At 43.3% G+C, this 25027-nt stretch overlaps 1 protein-coding gene across 1 annotated transcript in view; it reads right to left on the minus strand.

Moving 5' to 3' along the window:
* Window positions 1–15690: 15690 nt before the first annotated feature.
* Window positions 15691–25027, minus strand: part of LOC145407991 (extracellular serine/threonine protein CG31145-like) — a 67993-nt gene continuing 58656 nt past the window's right edge. The window contains exons 4-9 of the mRNA XM_080278795.1: window positions 22489–22581; window positions 20394–20537; window positions 17938–18098; window positions 17167–17300; window positions 16778–16917; window positions 15691–15883 (exon numbers count right to left, since the gene is read on the minus strand). Of these exons, the coding sequence (XP_080134921.1) occupies window positions 15691–15883; window positions 16778–16917; window positions 17167–17300; window positions 17938–18098; window positions 20394–20537; window positions 22489–22581 (865 nt within the window). The remainder of the gene's footprint in view (window positions 15884–16777; window positions 16918–17166; window positions 17301–17937; window positions 18099–20393; window positions 20538–22488; window positions 22582–25027) is intronic.

Consider the following 25027-nt stretch of genomic DNA (forward strand, 5'->3'; position numbering starts at 1 on the left):
ACTAGTGATAATTTTAAAGTTAATTTCCTACGGCATGCAGAGGGAAGTTATATGCATGAAATAAGTGAGAAGTTATGCTGTTTTGAAGCATACGGAGGATAGGATGAAGGCCGAGGACGAGATGACATGGAGGCGATTGGTTTGTGGCCTCCCCTTCCTAGATGAAGACGTTTGGCTGTTGTTGAATAGATAGATAGATAAGTAGTTAGGTAGGTAGATAGATAGTTAGATAGATGGACTCAAAAAGTACTACCCCGCCTGCCATCTTAATATGTCTGTCAACAGCTGTGATATTTTAAAATCTTACCCTTTGCTTACAGTAAAGTTTGGCACTACTCTTGTTGGTGTGACCCGAGAATTTACCTTGTGTGTGTGTGTGTGTGTGTGTGTGTGTGTGTGTGTGTGTGTGTGTGTGTGTGTGTGTGTGTGTGTGTGTGTGTGTGAGTGTGTGTGTGTGAGAGAGAGAGAGAGAGAGAGAATTGTGATATCTTAAAACCCATCTCTTGCCTCCTCTAAAAACGTCTGTACCTCCGGCGTGACACTCGGGATTTCAGGTGGCATAGAGGGAGCGGCACCCACCCCGGCACGGCGTCGCGATATGACCCTTCAGAGTCAGAAGGCCGCCTACTGGGTCTCATAATGGCACTATTAATGGTTCTCTGACGGCAGGCTGGAGGTGCTGAGATGGCCTGGCTAGGATCACGCCTCCTCAACACACGCTCCCTTACAACCTCACACTATGCTCTGCTTATACTGTCATATTACATATTTGGTTGTATATACCCGCATTGCATTCCGGTATAAGCTTTGAATGTAGACCGCACTCACACACACACACACACACACACACACACACACACACACACACACACACACACACACACACACACACACACACACACCTTACCTTTAGACAATTTTTTTTAGCTTCAGAGAGATTTTTCTAACCCTGGGGAGAGGGGGACGCTGCGATACATCCTTCATCAACCATGTGAGTGTCAGATATTAAATAAAATCGACTGGAGAAAGCAAGAAAAAAAGCGACGACCTCTAGATGTAGGGTTTAAAGTGGACAGGATATAGAAGAGAGGAAGGAATAAATCGTCTGAAAGCAGTGAAAACAGAACACGTAGAATGAAGTATGAATAGACAGAGTGGAGGACTCAGTTAAAATCATCTGTAGACAGTAGGCCTAACACACAAGATTATGCCCTCGAGTTGATGGAGTTAAAGTGGACAGAGCGTAGTAGAGGAGGGGGATAGGGGGAAGACTGACCCCCTCCCCCTTCGTGGGTAGCAACCAATGAGATATGGTACGCTAGGCCAAGGGGTGATGCATGAAGGTCCGGGGTGATAAATGGAACGCACGCATGATGTATGAAACGCGGCCAGGCTTCACTTGCTACGAGGAGGGGTGTTGCAGGAATCTTGCCTCTGATATGGGAAGTTAAGTGGTACTGCTATTAATCCTTCTATGTTCTATCTGTCTGTCTACCTATCTGTCTATCTATATCCATGCCTGTCACTATCTATCTGTCTGTCCGCCCCTTTCTTTGTCTGTTTGTCTACCTGTCCGTCTATTTGTATGCCTGTTTTTATCAGTCTCTGTAATTGTCTGTCTGAATCTGTCTTCTTATAACCAGACGTCACAATCCCTGAAGGAATGTCCGCAAACGACTTACCACCATGCCATCACGCTGCCCTCTCACCAACTCTTTTATACTTTGAGTTCCACGTAATTAGTAGTTAAAATAGGATTGCTTTCTTATCCTGTTGGAACCGATAAATTAAACACAAAAATGATGCAGTAAACTCAGCACAGGTTCACGTATACTTGCGGACGTAAATACTGATCCACTCATGAACGATAAATAACTATACGGTGAGCGATGACTTCCGAAATTGAGTTAGATGATACTAGGAGTCCAACACACTTTTCAGAATATTATGTAAAGGTTTCATAGATGTTCGACGGAAAAGGGAACGAAATTCTTGTCCGTAACTGTACCTTATGGGGCGCGTTGCATGAATCAGGCCTGTGTTACGTGAAGTGATGTGATGCTAAACTACTTTCAGCACCGATATATTCTCTCAGCCGATAACTTCTCTCCAGCGATGACTTGTCTCCTAATAAATGTTCTCCACCAATAATTTTACTCCACCCATAACTGCTCTTCGCCAGAGCCTTCTCCATCAATAACCTGTCCACCAGTAACTTGCGTATTTTCTCCACCAAAAACTTCTCTCCTTGCGCGCCACTCACCACCAGTGCTACTTTCACCAACAGTAAATTCTCGTTTTCTGTCTTCTACCACTCCCTAAACTCCCCATCACATTCTAAACTCCCCACCACAGCCAATACTCCCCACGACAGTCTAAACTCCCCACCTCAGTCTAAACTCACCACCACAACCTAAACTCACCACCACAACCTTAACTCGCCACCACAACCTTAACTCGCCACCACAACCAAAACCCTACACCAGTCTCAGCTCCCCACCACAACTATCACTACCTGCCATTACCATGACATTCCTCTACCATTACATAAACTTCCCTACCACTCCTTGCTACCTCCATGCCACTCTCTCACTCCCTGTCAACACACCCACCCCCTCTGCCAACACTCCCCCACCCTCTGCCAACATTCCCCCACCCTCTGCCAACACTCCCCAACCCCCTGCCAGCACTCCCCTACCCTCTGCCAACACTCCCCTACTCCCTGTCCACACTGCCTGCCATTCCCCTGCCACTCCCATCACCAGTCAGCTCACTCCCCCTGATTTTCTCGCTTCCTCCTCATATTTGTCCTGGCGGTTCCCAATCACGAATTTTCTTCAGTATTATCCAGGGTGACAGAGGGTCGTGTCTAAACCTTTTACTACCACGTGAGTTTATTTATTTTTTTATTATTTTTGCTTCCACTAGACTTAATTCTGCCATAAGGACATAAAACTTATTCATTTTAATAGACTGGAATTTTCTTCATTTTACAGTTTGCATCCCATACCTCAATTTACAGACAATACTGCGGTTCAACATTCTTCCCATGGCATTTTTCAGGGACTTATATCATGGTTAAGTGCTATCGCTTGCTACAGCTCAGTACTGAAGACGGTGTGATGGCAATTTTACGCCTAGTTAAGACGAACAGAGTATAGTCATAACGAAAAGGTTAAAGATGGACTGATGTTGGGATTTGTGGATTCCGTTTTCATTCGCTCCCATTGGCTGTAAATCCTTGAATAAAATCGTCTGGAGGTAGCAGGTATAAAGCTGAAAAAGAGTCGCGGTAGTGAATGTTTTTTTTTTTTTTTTTCCCTAAAGGATTGGCGTTGGGATTTGGGGATTCGGTAACCGTTCACTCCCAGTGGCCGTAAATCCTTGTAATCACCTCCCTCGACAATGGCCTCAAGAATCACTGCCTGGCGGGAATAGGGAAAAAGAAAGGCTCATAATGTAATGCAAGAGGGTGAAGGAGACGGAGACCATTAACTTTCATTCCGAACGTTTGAGGGCATTGCAGTATTGTTTGATGATGATGATGATGATGATGATGATGAGACACTCCTGGTCTTCTATACAGCCCTTCAGTATATTTTCCCTATGTTTCCTCTCCATGAAAAACTGCAAAAGAGATTCAGAGTTCCTAATCCCCCCCACCTCCTATCTCGTCCCTCCCCCTTCCCACTTTTATTCTCAGTTTCGACTCTCATCTTCACCCACCACTCACTCCCCTCCCCCTCCCACTGTCACTCTCATACCTCCCTCCCCATCCTCCCTGTCTTACTTCCTCTCGCTTCCTCCCTTCCTCTCTCTCCCAGCCTCACTCTCACATTCATGCTCATCCTTTGTTCCCGTTCCAGCGTCACTCCTATCCCACCTCACCCCCAGTCCCTCTCCCTCTCCCACTCCCATCCCCATTCTCACTCCCACTCTCATTCCCATCCTTACCCCACCCCAACCCTCCATCCATGGTTCCACTTCCACACCCACATTCACTTCCACCCTCTTTCGTTTCCCACCCCCACCCCCATCCCACTCTGCCGCATCCCATTCTGTTCCACCCCACCCCACCCCACCATACCCCACCATACTCGGCCCCACCATACCCCACCCCACCCCACCCCACCCCACCCGACCCCACTATGCCATCTTCCATCCCACAAAACCCAACCCTACCCTACGCTACCCTACCCTACCCTACCCTACCCTACCCTACCCTACCCTACCCTCCCTCACTCCACCCCACCCCACCCATCCTTCCTCACTCCACCCCACCCCACCCCACCCATCCTTCCTCATTGCTCTGTTTGGGATAAATCATTTCTCTTGCACAGCGGGGACGATTTTACGAGCTCCCCTCCTGTCTCTTTCATGTGGGATTACACCCTGCAAAGGCCACGCTCACCAGGATTGGCTTCACAAGACGATTTGAGTTATTATTCTCGGTCTTATTTTTAAATCGTGTCCGTACAAAGGCAAGCTTGTTTCTCGAGCACTCTCAGTACTTGTAAATCAATTGTTTTTTTTTGTTGTTGTTTTTTTTTATGCAAGGAAGAAGGAACCAAAAACCAGAAGCCCGCAAGATTTTTGTCTTCAAGAAAAAAACAAAAACAAGATAAGAGAGAGCGAAGTTCAAGATCTGTTCATTTCGAGATGCCAGGACACACTGCGTTTGAAAGACTGTGTATGTCTGTTTTTCTATCTGTGTATCTCTGTATCTTGTTTTTCTTTCTGTCTTTGTATCTCAGTATCTGTTTGTATCTATCTATATATCTGTATCTGTCTTTCTGCTTGTCTGTGTCTCTCCCTGTCTCTATCTGTCTCTCCGTCTCTCCATATCTGTCTATCTTTGTCTGTGTGTGTGCGTGTCTGTCTACCTATGTTATGGGTATCTCCGGGTGATAATGCTGTACTGTGTTTAACCCATTCAGCCCGAGTTCGTCATTTCTGTTTTATTCTTGCTGCTGCCAAATGAGTTTATCCAGCGTAAGAGAGAGAGAGAGAGAGAGAGAGAGAGAGAGAGAGAGAGAGAGAGAGAGAGAGAGAAATTATTCAACATCTACCCCGTGAAAATGTTGGTAGTATTCGGTCTAATATATATTTTTCCTCTCTCTCTCTCTCTCTCTTTATATATATATATATATATATATATATATATATATATATATATATATATATACACTATTTGAAAAGAGGTCGGGTATTTGAAGCACGCTTGACATCACTCACTGGCCGAGCACCAACTTATTCCCATTTGTTCCTCTTTTCTTTTCTTTTCTTTTTTTTTCTGGGACTTCCGTCTGTTTAGTACCATGCAAGCCATTTTTTTTTTGTTTTTTATAAAGGCAAAAACTTGTGAATGGTTTTTATTTATTTATTTTGCTTCCATCGACGTGGCACTAAGCATAAAAAACATGGACGTTTATTAGACTTTTTTTTTTTTCGTTTACTTAATGCCCTGAGATGACACGTATTATTTTGATTAAAGCGAGATATAGTCTGGATATTTACCTGAGTTATTTATAAGCCAGGTAACTTATAAATCAATGGCCAGGCAGCACCAAATATCGGCATAGACCATTTGCCAGTCATTACCATCGCTGTGCATTGTAGGACTTAAAAATAATTGCCTATCAAAAATTAACTGGTCACGTACATCAGATATTCGAGACAAGTGTAAGCGATTTCATTACTACCTTGTACGTGGCAGTTTGAGGCTTTACGATATCAGTTAAGGATTATATTAATGTTATTATTGTATATTGAGAGAGAGAGAGAGAGAGAGAGAGAGAGAGAGAGAGAGAGAGAGAGAGAGAGAGAGAGAGGATGTGCTTTCATTTTCGAGGGCACTGTGTTTGGTAGTTTTTTTAAGGTTTTGTGTAGTGCTTTCTTCCTCCTGTTCCTGTTACCTTCCCACCCATGTATTAGCGGGAAAGAGGGTTAAGTTGATAGATAGATAGATAGATGGATAGAGATACATAGGTAGAGAGATAGATGGAAGGATAGATAGATAGATAACAGGGGATAATATATATACATCTTTGCTCTTCCTGTCTGTGGTGGGGGTGAGTGCGTTGTGTCATCTTGGGTCACCAGCTCCCTCGCAGGCCACTCCACAACTGATTTCACGGTGTCTGTCTCACCAAAGCTCCCTTCTTGATGAGCCCTGACTGGCGACCTCCCCTCTTCCTGACTTTCTGTGACGCTGACCTTTCCTCGGAGACTGTACCTGGTGACCCTACAATTCTTGGTGACCTTTTTTTTCTTTACCTGGCTTTTTTTTTTTTTACCTGGTGACCTTTTTTCTTTACCTGGTGACCTTTTTTCTTTACTTGGTGACCTTTTCATTTCCTGGTGACCCTTTTTCTTTACTTTGTGACCCTTTTTCTTTACCTTGTGACCTTTTCCCATTACCTAGTGACCTTTTTTCCTTACTTAGTGACCTTTTTTCTTTACCTGGTGACCTTTTTTCTTTACCTGGGGATCTTTTCATTACCTGGTGACCTTTCCTTACCTGGCAACCTTCATTAAGTGGTTAGCGTTGCCTCGGTCAGAAGATGAACTCATAAACCAGCGTTATTTTTCATTACGACACAAACCAGCGTTATTATTCGTCATGTCAGTACGTTATTATTCATTACGGCGTCCTATGAAAGTAATTTCAGGATAATTTTATTGCCACTTGAGCCAGGAGGAAGCATTATAACTCTTTCTTATCACCGCCTGATGGAGATTGTTATGGGCTGGGTATCTTCAGTGTGAGGTTGGTGGAGAGGGACGCCTTCACGTTGTGGCACCGACATGAAAGGACCGTGGAGTTGCCCGCTTGTGCAAACGTCGCTCAGTTCCTTCCCTATCCTCCGAAAGGAGAGTGGTGGACTGTTGAAGAGCAGCCTCAGCCCGCAGTCCACCGGGTTCACTACTTACCTTTTTATCTCAGACGATTTTACTCAGATTTGGACAGACCTCTCGCACTGGAGGGGTTACTGAGGGTTTTATCTAACCCCTCTGGTTCAGGAGTCCATCTTCATACGAATAAAATAATAGAGAAATGAAAAAGAAATAGCAATGCTTCATCTGATTTAAAGGCGTTATGGATTCTCCTGTGTGCCAGAGGTCTTTCCTAAGCTTATTAAAGGCTGGGGGGAAAGAGAACAGCAACAACAACAACAACAACAGCTTCTCGGGCTGTCTCCCAAGGGTATTAAAATCGAGAGAAAACAATAATTCAGGTTATAACTACGTCCTCAGGCAGAAGGAGTAGAGAGTGAAGAAGTTAGCCTGACAAGCCCTTATCTTTTACGCCAACTCTCCTTCCTCCCTCCATCCCCTCAATCCTCCGCATCTCATTATCATCATCATCATCGTCATCATCATCGTCCTCTCGGCAATCTTCCTGTCCATTTGGTCGTCGTTCTGGTCCTACACGTTATCATAATAGGAGTCTGTGTTCCCGGGGTCATAACTCACGTGGTTTTGGGGGGAAGGGGAGGGGAGAGGTCAGAGGGTAGAGGTTCACACGCACACGCACACGCACACGCACATCCGCACACACACACACACACACACACACACACACACACACACACACACACACACACACACACACACACACACACACACACACACACACAAAGAGAATACAGGTTTTCAGAAGTGGTTTAATAGACAGGTGATGGTCAAGTATAGATAGGCGGTCTGCTGTTTGGAAGGATGCGTGATCAGCACCAGGTGGGCGGGAAGAACTCAGGGATTATATATGTTAAAAAATGTACTGTTTTCGATTTCATTTTTCTAGATCATAAAATATATAAAAAAATCCGGGTGTTTACGCTCCTGATCCACATATTCTGTTTACAGATTATGTAGTTCGGGGTGAAAATATGTGTTTCCCCTTTTATCTTGGTCTTCTTCATAATATTTCACGTCTGCAGATACCTATTCGTGTTCCGTGGAAAATTTCGTGTTTTGAGATAATGCTCCCGATCAGAAGTTCCAAAAATCGATATATATTATACTCCTCGTGAACATTTCCAACTTTTTATTTATTTACTTACTTATTCGTTCATGGTGAATAATTTATAAGCTCCTTCTTGTAGCTTTTCTAGACCCCTTTCCCCCCAAAAAAAAAATCCACCTCCATCCAGTCAAGAGTCGAAATGCTATTATGGTATCTGAAGTTTTCGAATTTCTGAAAAAATGTGTTGGTTTTCCATTTTTTTTTTTTCATGTGTTGGTTAAATGGTTTCAGATGTTTTTCCCCGAACAAGACTTTTTTTCCCTGGACTTTTTTGTTTTTTTTTGTTTTAGATGTGTGTGTGTGTGTGTGTGTGTGAGAGAGAGAGAGAGAGAGAGAGAGAGAGAAAGAGAGAGACTAAAAGCTTTCAAGTTCAGATTATTTTTGCAGGTCAGAAATATTATCATTATATTTTTTTTTCCGTCAGGGGATATCACCTTTCCGGATTTTATCGTTGTTGGTCAAGAATTCTGGATAACTTTTTCTGTTTTCTTTCCTGACAAAAAATAAGAGAGAAAGGAAAAAGGAAAGAAAGTCCAGGCTTCCCGATTCTTTTTTTTTTTTTTTTTGCTGGCCCAAAAGTTCAAAGCCTCCAGATTTTATTGTTCCGGGCAAATTTGGAGAAAAAAAAAGTTGGCCTTGGTAGCGAGGTTGGAGTCTCATTACGAGAGCACGAAGGCGGCGGGCACAATACAGTCATCGGAGGCTCATTCCAAGTTTAACAAGTGGCGGTGGCTTCTGTTCTGGCATAGCGGGTGTGGGTGTGGGGGTGTAGGTACGGGGTGTGGAGAGGTGTGGGTGTGGGTGTATGTTTGGTTCTGGTGGGTGTGGGTGTGGAGAGGTGTGGGTGTAGATATGAGTGTGGAGAGGTGTGGGTGTAAGGTCGGGGCAGTGGGTGGATGTAGTTGTGGGGTGGATTCACTGGATGTAGATATGGATGTGGACTGGTGTGGGTGTAGGTTCGGGAGAATGGGAGGGGTAGATCTGATGGATCTAAGTATTGGTGTGGAGGTTGTAGGTGTCTTTTGGGGGCACTGGGTGGGCGTGGGTCTGTTAATATGGAGCCGGGGATAGTGATAGGAAGTATGTGGATGTCAGGGAGATGTAGTAGGTGTATGTGTGGGTTTAGGGAAGCACAGTGTGTGGATTCAAACAGCAGGTGTTGATTAGGGATTGGAAGTGTATGTGTGTCAGGCAAATGTGTGAGTTCCAAGTGTAAATATGGGTCTGGGTGTGTATGAGGTAAGTAGGTTGTGAGGGAAAGGGGTTTGTATTTGGCAGTTGTAGGTCCAGCTTGGTGAGTGTGAGGTGGAATAAGGATTGTATTGTAAGTGTGGGTCGGGGGGTAGTTGTGGGTTCGGAAATTATAGGTGTGGCTACGGGCGTTGTGGGTATTTGTTTGGGGTTGGTGGGTGCAGATGTGGGAGAAGATTGTGAATGTTGTGGGTGTGGGTGTGGGTTCTGGTATCGTGGCCGCCTGTTCTAGGATCGTAGTTATAGATTGTTGTATTGTGATTGTGGGTTGTGGGATTGTGGATGTGAGTTCTTGATGGGACTGTGGGTGTGTTCAGGAAATGTGGGTATAAATTCTGGGATTGTGAATGTGTGTTTTGGGATTGTGGATGTGGTTCAGGAATTGTGGGTATGGGTTCTGGGATTGTGGGTATGGCTTCTGGGATTGTGGGTATGGCTTCTGGGATCCTGAATGTGGGTTCTTGGACTGTGGGTGTGGGTCTTTGGTGGGGTTCGGTGGCGGGTGCGATCAATTCCCGGGACACAAAGCCCCTATCAGCCCCTCGGCCAGGACTGTAGCGGCTTGGGCTCCACCTGGCCATGGTAATGACTTCATTCTCGGCTGCGGGGGGCGGGAGGGGAGGACTTTGATGCTGGAGGGGGGTGGGAAGGAGAGGAAAGAGGTGAAGAAATTGGGGGTCAGAGTCGAGGAAGGGAATTTGAAGCTGGCGAGTGGTGGGAACGAAAGATAAGAGCTGGAATTTTTTAAGGAAAAAGTGTTGAATTTTGTAACTACGTCTCAGGTTACCCTTTGTCGAGTGAAATCGTCTGGTGTTAGCCAGTGTTGGATAGGGAATTCTTCATCCTAGCTTAAAAGGTTAAATATTTCCTAAACCCTCATATTGTACGTCTTAAGAGTATATATATATATATATATATATATATATATATATATATATATATATATATATATATATATATATATATATATATAAGTGTGTGTGTGTGTGTGTGTGTGTGTGTGTGTGTGTGTGTGTGTGTGTGTGTGTGCGCGTGTGTGTGTGTGTGTGTGTGTGTGTGTGTGTGTGTGTGTGTGTGTGTGTGGATGTACGCGAAATTACCGGGACACATTGATATCCTTAAGCACTTAATCAGAGAACTCATTTTTTCATTTTCTTCTTGATACCTTCAGGCGATTATATTGAGCTAAGGAGAGACTTTTTGAACTGGAGGGGTTAAATACAGCCTTCATTAACCTGTTAGAACGAACGATTTTTTTTTTTTCTAAAATTGTATTGAATCATGTAGACGTAACAAGAATAAACTTAACGAACCACACTCGTAGTGAAGGTGTTAATTCTCTCCCACTCCACATTCCTTCTCCTCCTCCTCCTCCTCCTCCTCTCGCGTACTTCACAGCTTAATTAAGTCCATCTCTGTGTTCTTCAGGACAGCGTTCACTTTACATTCATTTCTGTAGTGCACAGCCAACGCACACCTGTTCATTTTCTCCACGCATTTCCTAAGTCACTCCACACGGCCAGCAGACAACTCATTTTCGCCTCTCCTAATTTGCCACTCCTTCCGCAAAATGAAATTAGTGGTACCTTTATAATTACTTGATGCAGCTCCCACTCCCCCTTCCAGTACAGCTTTGGTCAGTGGTGTCAGAGTGCCAGATGTGTCAGAGTGCCTCGTTGTGTCAGAGTGTCTCATTGTCTCAGAGTGTCAGATGTGTCAGAGTGTTAGATAGAGTGTCAGATGTGTCAGAGTGTTAGATAGAGTGTCAGATGTGTCAGAGTGTTAGATAGAGTGTCAGATGTGTCAGAGTGTTAGATGTGTCAGAGTGTCTCGTTGTGTCAGAAAGGTTGGGCCTGCTAACATACCGTATACATTGTCTAATTCACCTTGGCCCAACATCCTTCTCTCTCTATCATTAATGCTAAGCTGTTTCAAGAGATTTAACACTAGGATATGGTGCTAGTCACGAAGAAGTGCTCTGGAAAGGATGTAGGGTTGTAGTATTGCCCTATTCTGCCACTTTACCGGGACAAGAGAGTTTGCATTAGAAAACTGTGCTAGTCACGAAGACGTACGGGGGTCTCATTTTACGTTTTAAGAGTAGAGCGAACCCTTTCAGCCCGAGGTCATCATTTTTTTGTTTATTTTTTTTTTACGACTAGACTTTATTTATTTTTCATTGAAGGGGTTAATGAGGAATATGTCTAATCCCTCAGTTTTGAAAATTCCCCCACCCCCCTTGAGTGAGATAAATTTGCCTTGTCAGAAGATTGCAAGAATGAAAAATACGCCGTCGTAGTGAAGTTGTTCTGTTACTCATTTATTTATCCATCTGTCTGTCCATCTGTCTGTCTGTCTGTCCATCAGTCTGTATCTGTATCTGTCTGTCTATCTGTCTATCAATCAGTCAATCTATCTATCTATCTATCTATCTGTATTTAAATTGTGCTTAAACTCTTTAAAAATATATACCGGTACATTTTTTTTCCATTGTTCTGAAAATCTCGAGGGAAAACATTTCTTAATATAGCAGTAGTTATGAAACTGACTTTCTCTCGATAGATAGACAGATAGATAGACAAACAGACAGACGTGCAATATACATTTTTCTGACTCCTTGAAATTATTTTGTGTGATTGTTGTAGGGAAATGTAAAAACCTGGAACACCTGTGACTTGGATGGATCGTGTTCTTTTGATTTAGAGAAAACCATCACTTAGGTTTTAAGTTCTTGCTTATATATTTTTAGAGTCAACTTATTTTTAGTCATCATGGAAATGTGCCTGATAAAATAACTTGTTTGGGGGAAGTGTTGGTCAAGTGGTTAGTGAAATGATATGTTTTCTGAGAGGACACGAGTTCGAGCTGAGGATGAGGAGGATGCAAAGGAAACACTATATACCACACTCTTTATATATGTTTTATCATGATCATACAAACACCATCATTAACAACATCGTCTGGCACGGCACACCTAGAGACAGCAGCAAACAAGAACAGTCACAGGTAATAACGGTGTAAGCTTCTCCTGCTGAGGTAATTAGTGCTTGTCAAAAAAATAGACTCATCTTATGCCACTCGTTGACTTAGGAGCTGGAAGACGTACAAATGTAAACAAGCTTATACTAGACACTTACTATTTATTAACTTCTCGGAGGCAGATAGATAGATAGACAGACAGATAGGCATAGATAACAAGTGGATAGATGGATCAGTAGATAGGTATAAACTGACAGGTACTGCCAGTTCGATTCCACAGGCTATATCTTCAACCCCCTCTCGTCATCTTGATCAGGGACTTACACGCTCAGGCAAAACAGGGGGGAAGTGGAGAGGCCTGAGAAGTAGGGTACCATCTTCACCGAGTTTCTCCAGATTAGTTGTGTATCAGATTACCTTTTTTATATAGTTCTGGTCTTCATTCATACACATGCTATACAGTTTATGCATTTTGCCCTCATTCACACACTTTACACTCATTGTCTTTATGTCTCATTATTAAAACTACCATACACGTGATAACCAAACTAGAGTGAGTCAGTTATTAAGGGGTGTATCAGATTGCTACTTTATACTTTCTGTCTTCACCTGTGCAACTCATCTGCTGCTCTATAGTTTTTCTGTGTTTATTATACCTCTCTTGTGTGATGACGTTTACCCCTTCTCAGGTAGGGGCCCTCCTAAGATGGGTAAAATCGTCTTGTAGAAGCAAAAACAAACTCCCAAACTACGTCACTTGTTATAAGACTTCATCCTGGTGTTATTGGCAAGCTCTGTTTTCACTTATACTGCCATAAGCAAGAAATCGCCGACTGGTATCCGCCATCATTGTGTCGTGCCTTCCATATTACTCGCTCCTTCCTCGAAAAGACAGAGAGCATCCATTCTTGCCATATTATTTTGGTGTGTGCTCAATATTGTTATCACACAAAAAGTTCATTTAACACCTTTCACTTCCGCAGCCAAGGGAGAAGTGTCGACGAACTGTGGCTCATGACAAATAAATAAATAAACAAATAAATAATCAGATCGTGTAGTAGCAGCAACAGCAAGTTCCGACGGGACATGATCGCGTTTTAGGGGTCAATTTGGTGTACCCCAGAAACTTCGGTACGGCAAACTCGACAACGTTCTCAAACTGTGCTCTGATCGCCGGCCGGGTTGTGCCATTGAGCGCCATAGCGGTGATAAGCGCTGCCTGATGGGGCGACATTAGCATGCAAATCCGAAGACACTAAATCCCCACGACGCCACTTCTCTAAAACATGCCAGGCTCATCTGTCACACCGGTTTTGTTTATTACGTTATGCTTGCCCCACGATCGATGCGGTAGATTCCGGTTTTGATGATGGTACGCGTAATAGTGGTAGTAAAAGTGGTAGTAGTGGTAGTAGTAGTAGTAGTAGTAGTAGTAGTAGTAGTAGTAGAAGTTGCAACCCAGGCCTTATCCGAACGTGAACCCAGTGGACACTCTCCGGCAGTCAGTCACTCTGCTTTTTGGGGAGACTGGGAGAAAGTCAAGGGACGTTTGTATAACGAGACAGTTGAGCCGCACGGTTATATCAGTGCCACCACATGAAGGCGTCCCTCTCCTGCACCGGTAATACTCCTCGGCAGTATTAGTCGTAAAGGTGTAGGTTGGGAGATGTTAACCAGGGCACTACGATGGGTACTGCGTTTTTCATTCTTGCCACCTCCAGACGATTTTATTCAGCTTGCGATACTTCTTAAACTGGGGGGGGAGTTAGATGCACCCTTCATTCCCCCCCCCCCCGTTACCATTTCAGACGTCTGTATAACCGGGCAGTGGAGCCTCCCAGTTTTATCAGTGGCACCACGTGAATGCCTTCCTCTGCACAGTATTATAGGCACCGAGAAAAAACACAGACGCAGGGCAAATTCACTGAGATTCCGTGAGAGAGAGAGAGAGAGAGAGAGAGAGAGAGAGAGAGAGAGAGAGAGAGAGTTCACCCCGAGTCCTTCACCCATCTTGACATACAAACTTTAGCCATATTAACGTACAGTCAGATACAAAAGTACGTTCACCTTTCTCGCCTCTTTCTTAGTGCTGGATTCATTGGCGTTTAATTAAGATGTAGTGGCCAAAGGTACTGTCGGCACCAAAAGTCATGCCGCATCTTTTTTATTTGTTCATGTACTTGGATAATCAGTGTCGTAAATCCATAGCGACCGCCAATGATGATTTTTATTAAGTCTCAGTATCATCGTTGTCAGTTTCTGCGGATTTTACCACACTGATTTACAATGGTCATGGAGAGAAAAGCAAAAAGACGACAGGACTCTCGATACCGACTTTACGCATATCACCCACGACGAATTATATCATTTTAAGTACATATGGATCCACTGAAGATAAACAGGATAGGCTAAGGAATCTCTGGGTTTGATTGTATGGTATCCGTCATATACAAGGAATTATAGACACAGATTTGGGCAGCTTCAGTGGGCGTCCTATACCGTAGCCTCAGCGAACATACGGTAACTCCAGCTGTTTTATCGCACGCTTATACAGGGAGAATAACACCAGAAACGCAGGCTATATAAATGCAGACTAGTTCTTTCACCTGAAGCTGGCCCAAATTTTCGTCCTTTTTTCTGCTTATTTCCCCTAGCTAAGTGACAGAAAAACTGCCACGGCGTCACATCCTTTTTATAGCACTTCTTCATGACTGTCACCAGATCTTGTTATTCGCATGATCTAGCTCAGCACTCAAGATGGACATATGACAATTTTCTGCCAGTTTGGAGTGAAGAGGATATAGGACAGCTTCAGTGAGTGCCTTGGAAGATAACTTTGCATGAGTTCACACATTTTCTGGTAGTGTATTATGTAAATTGTTTTTTGAGATTATTATACAGAATTATACGGTCACCGGATATACTGCACGCCACGCTGGAAGGAAAATGTCAAAAGAAATTCAAGGTAGGTTTCATTTTGAGTTGTTAGGAGTAGAAATCCATAACAAAACATATCACGTCAGCGAATTCATTGTATACTTTGAACTGTATCACCGTACGTTACACAGGGGGCATATGAACAGAGACGCAGGATGTGGAGGAGGGCCGGCAAGATTGTTTCAGATTTCTAAAGGTAATGCTAGGGCTAATTTTGAGCAGTAAATAAATAAATAAATAAATAAGAATGGGATAGCAACGTGGGTCTCATCCGTTATGGAGAGACAATTACTGTTGACCTTATGGGTAAATTATGAGGGAGACCAATTTCCCCCATAAGACCATCAGTAAGTATTTTTATAAACTCAAAATTAATATAAGAATAACCTCCTGAAGTTTCAAAAATAAATGAATGAATAAATAAACTCGCTAGACACCGCATATTATCAAGACAACTATCAACAAACACAGGGTATAATTACACCTACTGGACAGGTTCAGTGCGAGTCGTGAACTATAACCTTGCTTGGATCATTGGTCTTTGCCACACACTTCCTGACCTCGGCTAACACCATGGCCAGCCTGCGGTCCACGGCGTGCAGGTGCGGCCCCCATAAAACAGGGGAGAGGGGGTCGGTGCTCAGGGAGGCTCTCAGGGCGTCACTCAGCCTTTCGGGACCCTTGTGGTACCTGGAGATAGATAAATAGGTAGATAGGTAGGCAGGTAGGTAGGTAAGTAGGTAGGTAGGTAGACTGAGTGATTGATCGAGGACTGACTGACTGACTGACTGATTGAGTGACTGGCTGATTGACGATAGGTAGCTAAATACCCACGGACTAACTGATTGATTGATGGATGGATGGATGGATTGACTGACTGACTGACGAGATGTAGATAGATAAACATAATGACTGACAGACTGATTGATTGACTGACTGATTGATTGATTGATTGATTGATTACGTGACTCATTGATGGACGACAGGTACATAGACAGACTTACTGAGACTAACTGATTGATCGGCAGATTGACTGACGAATAGAGGGGACATGTTAGTAATCGCTTTCTCACTGTGCTGTATAAATATGTGTACAAATGTATCGCCTTATTTAATAACTTTCCCACTAATAAATACACTTCCATTATCTGTCTCTTTATTCACGTTTACGCTTTATATTATCATGTTATCCGTTTCTTTATTTTTATGTGTGCTTGTTACTCTTATCAATATTTATTGTTATTTTCCCCCCTTCCTTACGCATTCCTAGACCAGTAAAGCTTTGTATGAACTTGTTTTTAGTTTTATTATATAGTGTTTCTTTTCTTTTTTGCAGCGTAGCTCATCCACTTCCGCACACGTCGCGAGTCCTCAGCGGCAGTACTCTTAACACTCAGCTTTCTCACCGTAATGAAAGGTTAGTAACACACACACACACACACACACACACACACACACACACACACACACACACACACACACACACACACACACACACACACACACACACACACACACACACACACACACACACACACACACACACACACACACACACACACACACACACACACACGATTTTACCTGAGCAGTGTGGCTAGGGTGGAGTGTCGTAGGAGGCAGCACTGGTAGAGGGGTGCGAGGATGGACAGTTCGTCGTGGTGGGCTTTCCCGAACCCCCTCCCGTGGTCCAGGTGTACGGGGGCCGAGTTATTACCCAGCATCTGTCACACAACCAAATTACCTTTACTGAATTTGTCTTTATTGAGTGCAGCAAAGTCTTACCTCCTCCTAAGCCATACCTTACCATCCCAGCATTAAAATTTGACGTAAAAATGTTTCTCCTCTACCCAGACACACTAAGGAGTAATAATATGCAGTCAGGGAATAAATATACATAGCCAGTTTCCGTTCTTGACATCGTAAAACTGTTCTGTAGTTTTTATATGAGGGAAGGCGATTATTTTATTTACCTTGAAAGTTTCGTAATGGTGACGGTCCATGTTGCCCATAAGGAAATCAAGGACGGCCATATCTAGGAGGTCCAGCAGTCTCCGTCCCTCACTGTATGGGTATATCACTTTTACCAGCTCGCAGTACCCGCTGTCTGAAGGGGGAGAAGGGGAAAGATACGAGTCATTATGAGGATTTGCAGGAAACTTAAGGTTGCTGTATTGTGTGTAAATAAGAGTTGTGAGGTATGAGAGAGAGAGAGAGAGAGAGAGAGAGAGAGAGAGAGAGAGAGACCCCTGTAGTTCATGTACCGTTTATCTAGGAAGAATGTAATACGAATCGCTCTGAGGATCTGTGTGATACTAAGGGCTCTATGTTTTTAAGTTGATACATGAGAAGACAGACTGAGAAGTGATAGGACAGATCTTGAGGGTTTTAGTACTAAGATTCTGACTAGGAAGAGGGGTACATATAAAGTAATACAAAGTGTTTTTCTGACATTTTAAACTCGTATTAGAAGACAGGCAGAAGTAGTTTTAGCCTTTGGCCCCAGAACCACCTGAATGTGATCCCATGTTGAAGTTGTCTCATTCCTACAGTACATCTTCCTTCTTTCGGGGTACGGGGAGGGAGTTGAGGGACGTTTGTGTAACCAGGGAGCTCCACCCTCCAACCATAGCGATACCACCTCATGAAGGCATCTCTCTCCAGCCACTGTAAGCTAGGTAGATGAGGTAGGTAAGTGGGTAGATGGGTGTAGCTTTAGGTCTTTAGGCGACTATCTACCTCACCTGTCTCCCACTGCGCCCGCCTCCTCCTGCTGTAGCTGCGTCTCCAAGGGTGTCGCCACCTGGTGCGGGGAACTTCTGTGTCGTCCGGCAAGAAGATGGCGAACGAGCCCTCTAGCATGTCAGGGTCTCCGCAGATAGCGTGCGCGGTGTCGCAGTAATAGCTGGAGTGGGGATGGGGTTTTGATGCTTATACCGGTATATGACCCTCCTAGTAGCTGCTATGGTCGTTCCACTGGCCTAAACTTGCCATAGCTTCATCTTGAGTGCTAAGATGTAAAAATATTGTGTGTGTGTGTGTGTGTGTGTGTGTGTGTGTGTGTGTTACCAGTGAAGACGGAGACATGGCAAATTTACGCCGAGCAAAAAGTAAACAGTAGCTATCTAGTGAACTATAATTACACTATATATAATCCAGCGAGAATGTATTTTGTGATGCTTAATATGAAATGACTCTACTGGGATTCATGGTATCCGGTTTACAATTAGTGGAACATCATGGAAATACATAAATAAATCATTGTCTGCCCATACATATTTATATGGCTTGTTACAAATAGCTCAATATTGAAAGGGTAGTCCGTAGTGTTTTTTTCTGTTTGCAATTAATTAAACACACACACACACACACACACACACACACACACACACACACACACACACACACACACACACACACACACACACACACACACCTGTACTGATGATTTGTACACTTCAGATGTGATCTCCAGGAATTTGCTTGCTTTGTATTGTAAGTTTCATTAAACATTATATATTTTTTTTAGTACCTGACAAATTTTCTCTTTGCATCTCTGTATATCTGTCGGTCTGTTTGTCCAAATATCCGGCTGTCTGCCTGTTCGTATAGTCTGTCAGATCGTTATATCTTTTTATCCTTTATGAAATGTATATCGATCCACCTACCTGTCTACCTGCCAGTCAGTCTGTCAGTCTGTATCTATCTGTTTATTAATCTAAAGCCTGACGCTGCATCCTGTGAGGGATAGACTTATCAGTTATATTTCCATGCTTTTCTGTCCGTAGTGAATAGCAGCCCCTTCTCCACGACACACCACTCACTTTTTCAGTGGACTGTAGATATTTGCATTACACTAATTTACACTGAGGCTCCTGTGACTCAGTATTAGCAGAATAAAATTTGTGTGTGTGTGTGTGTGTGTGTATACAGTATATATATATATATATATATATATATATATATATATATATATATATATATATATATATATATATATATATATATATATATATATACATTTCATATATACAGTATATATATATATATATATATATATATATATATATATATATATATATATATATATATATATATATGTGTGTGTGTGTGTGTGTGTATGTATGTATGTATGCATGTCATGTTTGTATGTGCTGTATGTATGTATGTATGTATGTAATGTATAAGCCATTGTCAAAGAGCTGTGATTTTTCCGAATGTGAAATATCATGGTCTGTATCGACGTTTGTTTTAATGAGAGGCGGCGATGTAGCTAATAAAACGAATACGCATTTTAATGTATGATTGCACATGGGCAGTGATGGTAAAATGTTAATGAACACCCAGTACTAACCAGACTCAATTATAAATGCAAATATAGACCAGTAATGTTGTCCCCTCCTGCAAATCTTTCATTTGCTACGGTGTGTGTTATGTCTAGCTGTCTGTCTGTTAATAATGCTGTCCCATTTTGCGGAATACTCACACGTTGTCTGTCCTGTCAGTGTCTTTATTATCGAATCCATTTTTTGCGTCATTAGGAGTGAAGGGGCCAAGGTCATGAGTAATTATTGTCGTCCAGACACTAAAGGTGAGAGCGCCCAGTTACTCTTCCCTGACTGGTATTATTTGAACATTAAGCCTCTGCCACCCCTAGTATATACACCTTTCTGGGCCACATCGTTTGGAGCGCCTTAACCCACTACACCGTGTATGTTGATGGTGATTTATGGCTTCCACACTATAGCGGAGTTTTTTCTACTTCCTCAGCTTCACTTTTCTTCATTACCTTTTCTTCCATCACTTTTCAGTTTCGTTCTGTTCCTTTATTTCTTTTCGAATATACCTCAGTCTTGGGACAAATGTTCATCTGGGCGAACACCCACAGACACCTTCCTCATTTTGTGGATTTAGGATTTTTAGATGGTTTCATGGCGTGAGGAATGATATACAGGAATACAGTACAAACCTTCTTATAGAGTGAAGTGTGACAGCAGGAATTGTGTGTGTGTGTGTGTGTGTGTGTGTGTGTGTGTGTGTGTGTGTGTGTGTGTGTGTGTGTGTGTGTGATTATATATACACCCGATATTACCTGAGCCTGATTTGCATGTCTAATATTGTGTTTGTCACGATGCATCTCGCGTTTCATATATCGGGTTTCGGTGTGTGTGTGTGTGTGTGTGTGTGTGTTTCAACTAACCTACACTTGCCGTGGAAACAGTGGTTATGCTCCGGGGAGAAGAAGAAGGTGGAGCGAAGATGGTGGTCAGCGAGGGGAAACAGTTCTCTGCTTACGTTCACTCTCCTTCCCACTGTTGGCACTGCTCGTCTGAACCCAAGCAACCTGCGTGGAAAAAAGAATTAAGTGGGGAATCTGTTGTTAGTTCTCCCTCTGTCATTTACCCATGCTCTCTGGACCCCATCTTACCCCATCCGTGGTTGGGGAAAAGACAATAAAAGTCGGGGAAAAGACAATAAAAGCAACAGCGTCCACCACACAAAAGTAAATAAATAAAAACAAAAAATAAAAGCAAAGAAAGTTTGTATTACAGCAGTTGCCCCAAACCTTCAAAGTTTTTTACTCTAATTTCCCACAAAATCTCGACGTTCTTTTCCTAACTCCTTCCTAATACTGCGCCGTTAGTAGAAGAACATGGGGCTCGACTTGGCTTGGGTACAGACCTAATGCGGCATGTATTCTGGGAGACGATTGGGACTTAGAAGTATGGATTATCTGCCGTAATGAGCTTCGTGCAGTTGATAAGCACAGCCTTCCATTCATCCCTCCGCTCATGCTATAGTACACCAACAACGCGACCGAGCATGAGAAACACGGGAAGGGCATTTATGTTGCTCTATACCGGGCTTTTTATTTTATTTATATATTTTTTTTTTCCCGCGGACCTTACTCCCTCTCTTTTCACCCTCCCCCCACCACACCTCCCTCCCTCCCTTCCTTCTTTCCGTTCTCCTTTCCTTCCTTCCTTCCTTTCTTCTGTTCTTCCTTCCCCCACTTTCCCTTTCAGCCCTCCCTTCCTCCTACTCTTCTCTTCTGCTTACCTTCCTCTCTCCCTTATTCCCGGTCGGTTGCTCCTCTCTCCCTCTCTTTTTTCGCTCCCTCCATTCCATCCCTTCCCCCGACCACACCGCCTTTTCTTCCATCTCTACCTTCGTTTCCTCTCTCCTTCCCATTTCTCCCTCCTCGAGCAAGGGAAAGAAAGTTGGCAAAGGCTTTTATGTTTCAGTGTGGCAGCCAATGTGCGTAGCCTCTTAGCTTGTCGATATATCACCGCTTTCACCTGCTCATTAAACAGGGACCGAGGAACACTACACAGACCACACATTTATGCCACTTATCCCGTCCCCCAAGCAGGATATTTGTCTTTATTTTGTTTTTATTGTACTCTTGGCAACTAAAGATTATGTGTGCTTTTGAAGTTGGTTAAATAAGGTTACGTGGATATGCCTGACCTCGTTACATCTGAGAGGTTGGTCACCGTAATGGGCTAATGGGCAATTACTGACTGATGAACATTGCTTCAAAGGTACTTGTTTATATGACCGTGAGATTATGGGTGCATGTTAACTCTAGCGTTCTGTGGTGCAGGAAGACAGGTCTGTGAATTTGAGCGACGTGTGTTGAGAGATTTTGGGCAGAAGGTAACTCGAACATTCTGTGGTGTGTGTGTGTGTGTGTGTGTGTGTGTGAGAGAGAGAGAGAGAGAGAGAGAGAGAGAGAGAGAGAGAGAGAGAGACACACACACACACACACACACACACACACACACACACACACACACATATTACCAGCAACATCCACCCGACCTGATTTCCCGTGATATGGACCTACCAAACAAAGCCAACACAGCCTAATCAACTTCCGCCAACTTGACTTAGCCAGAGAATACGCAGCGAATCTCCTAAGAGGGATTATTAACAATGGGGACGCCTGGATCACTTAATTAGTAGGATCGAGTCGTGTGTTGATGCTTCGTTGTTTCATTCAGTTGTTTTGTGGCGATTCAACCCGTTCGGAATTAGAGCGTCTGATGAACGGTTTTGTTTCCACCACCAGACGAATTTTTAAAGCTTACTGGTGACGTTAGAATTAGTCACCATTATGTCATTTACTACGATAGTCTGTCCGAAGCTGAATTACGATCGTCTGGTGGTGCAATACTTCGTTTTTTTTTTTTTGTCTGCTTAATTACACAGACACATACAAATATACAGACAGGCAGAGACAGACATACATACACAGAGACAGACAGGCAGAGACAGACAGACACGTTTACCTGTCGAGGTGGAAGGCGGCGATCTCTGCGTTGTGTCGCTCGAAGTCGGTGAAGTAGAACTGGTTTTTGAGAGTCTCCTGCTCCCTCGGGTACCTGGTGGGAGAGACGCAGGGTTGGAAATAATTGCGATTTTATTTCGTACAATTATTACATGTCTTAAACTTTCTGTCTTGTGGGTTAGGTTCGTGCGACGTGTACTTCAGTTAGATTAGGTTATGTCAGGTCATCGGATCAGGTCAGGTCAGGTCAGGTCAGGTCAGGCCAGGTAAGGTCAGGTCAGGCAAGGTCAGGTCAGGTAAGGTCAGGTCAGGTCAGGCTTTTGTATTTTTTAAGGGGGAGACTGGTAAATGTCCCTGGTATTGCTTCATATAGCGAGCAAACGGAAACAGTCTATTTTCTTGTCACTACAGGCTACACTAATTTTATGTATAAGCTGACTATTGATTCATACATTTGTGTGTGTGTGTGTGTGTGTGTGTGTGTGTAAAATCTCCAGGAATTAACAAGAATAGAACCTGATTGACAACCTCAGGCTAAATGAATTAAACCCCTTCAATACGGTGATGTCTTTACTGCCTTATAATGGCTACCGAGAGACTATTTTTTTTTTTAATCAGCATTTGAGAGATTTCGAATGGGCGAAGTTAGATATAAACACCAATATAGGAAGCTCTTTCTGAGTAAATTAATTCGTGTGACATGACAAAAAATAAAACTACAGAAGACGTCATGATGCTGAAAGGGTTAATGTCAAAATGAAGGATAGACCATGAGAGAGTCTGTGTATGGCAGGGGAATATATCGTGTTACCTGTGGGCTTTTAAGGTCAATTATTGTACTTCACCTGAGTAATTAAGCGTTCAAAAGCGTGAAACCATATGTCTTGTGGTTGTGCCGAGGTTAGAGGTGGAAATGAGTCTGTTCTGCTTATGATATTTTGCCATTTTGACGTGAGATTTGAAATACGGAGGGAATATTAACAACATCATTACGGAAAGGTTATGTTTAAGATATATTTTTGTTCATTGTGCAGTTATATGTTGAGCTTGAGTGAGGCATATCGTGAGCTTCAAGGAGGCATATGTTGCGCTTCAAGAAGGCATATAACGAGCTTGAAGGAGGCATATAATGAGATAGACGGAGGCATAAATGAGCTTGAAGGAGGCATATAATGAGATAGAGGGAGGCATAAATGAGCTTGAAGGAGGCATACGATGAACCAAGCCAAACTTAACCTAACTTAACCAAATGCTATAATACAAATAGGTCGTGGGAAGGAAGGTAAAGGGCATGACACCCACCTTACCTAACTTAACCTATTTCAACCTAACCTAGCCAAGGCAAAACCAACCTGACCCACCTAAGCAGAACCCTGAGCAACATCTAAAACAATAAAAACACCCCGACCCAGCCTCCTCCTCCGCCCGTCAGCCACAATAAGGTGCAGTAATTCCCAAGGTGGAGACGGCCGTAAGTCTGTCGCATAACGGCCGAATATTTTACACGGAAGTAGCTGCTGTCCCATCCATTTGGCTCCGGCTGGGGACAAACACTGGGGGGAATTTGCATGTGGGTTTAGTCTTACACGTGTGGGCAACCCCTTGTTTAAATTCGTATGGTTGCAGCACACACACACACACACACACACACACACACACACACACACACACACACACACACACACACACACACACACACACACACACACACACACACACACACACAGGGATCCAGCTGGTGTGGCCTCGTTCAGAATCGTCTGGTAGGTGCATAAAAAGAAAAAAAAAAGGAGGGGGGGGACTTTCATTGTTTTTTTTTTCCTGCACATGTACGGCCATCTCAAGCCCCCTTCCCCCTCCTCCCTCTCAGTACCACTTCCGTTTCTCATTTAACCCCATAACTATGATGATCCGTTATTTTGTCTAAGTTTTTCTGCTTCTAAACGAGTTAACTCTAAGAGGGAACGCTTGCGTTGAAGGAGTTAGCGATGACTGCATTCAATCTCTCCACTTCGAAAAATCTCACATAAACTTGAAGAAATCATGTGTAGGCAGAAAAATAAAATATATATTGTCACTGGACTGTAGGATATAAAATCGTCTGGTACCAGCAGGAATAAAACGCTGGAAATTACGTGTGGATTTACTGCTAGACGTTGTGGCCTCGTTTAACTTGAGTCACAGCCTTCTCATTAAGAATTTTTCTGTGTCTCGGTTCAGGTGGTTCTTCCCAAATACTCCCGTCCCATATGTCATAGTATATATCAAGCTTTCGTAATTTTGAGGCTTCTTATAGTCTATAGCACGTTTATCATAACCTGACGAAGATCCATAACCCCTTTCAGCTCAATGAAATCCGACTCATCCATAGAATCTGGTATTGTTTCTTAGGTCACTTTTCCATACTATTGAAATCCAACCCACACTTTGAAACAGATATATTGCCTAGGTCATTTTCGCATCCCATAGAATTCTGCCTCGCCACAGGCAGTGATATGGTTACCTAGGCCTCTGTCCCGTACTGTTGAAATCTAACCCAC

This window comes from Coenobita brevimanus, chromosome 75 (genome assembly GCF_032717465.1).
Source record: "Coenobita brevimanus isolate Jiangsu-jjx chromosome 75, ASM3271746v2, whole genome shotgun sequence".
NCBI lineage: Eukaryota > Metazoa > Arthropoda > Malacostraca > Decapoda > Coenobitidae > Coenobita > Coenobita brevimanus.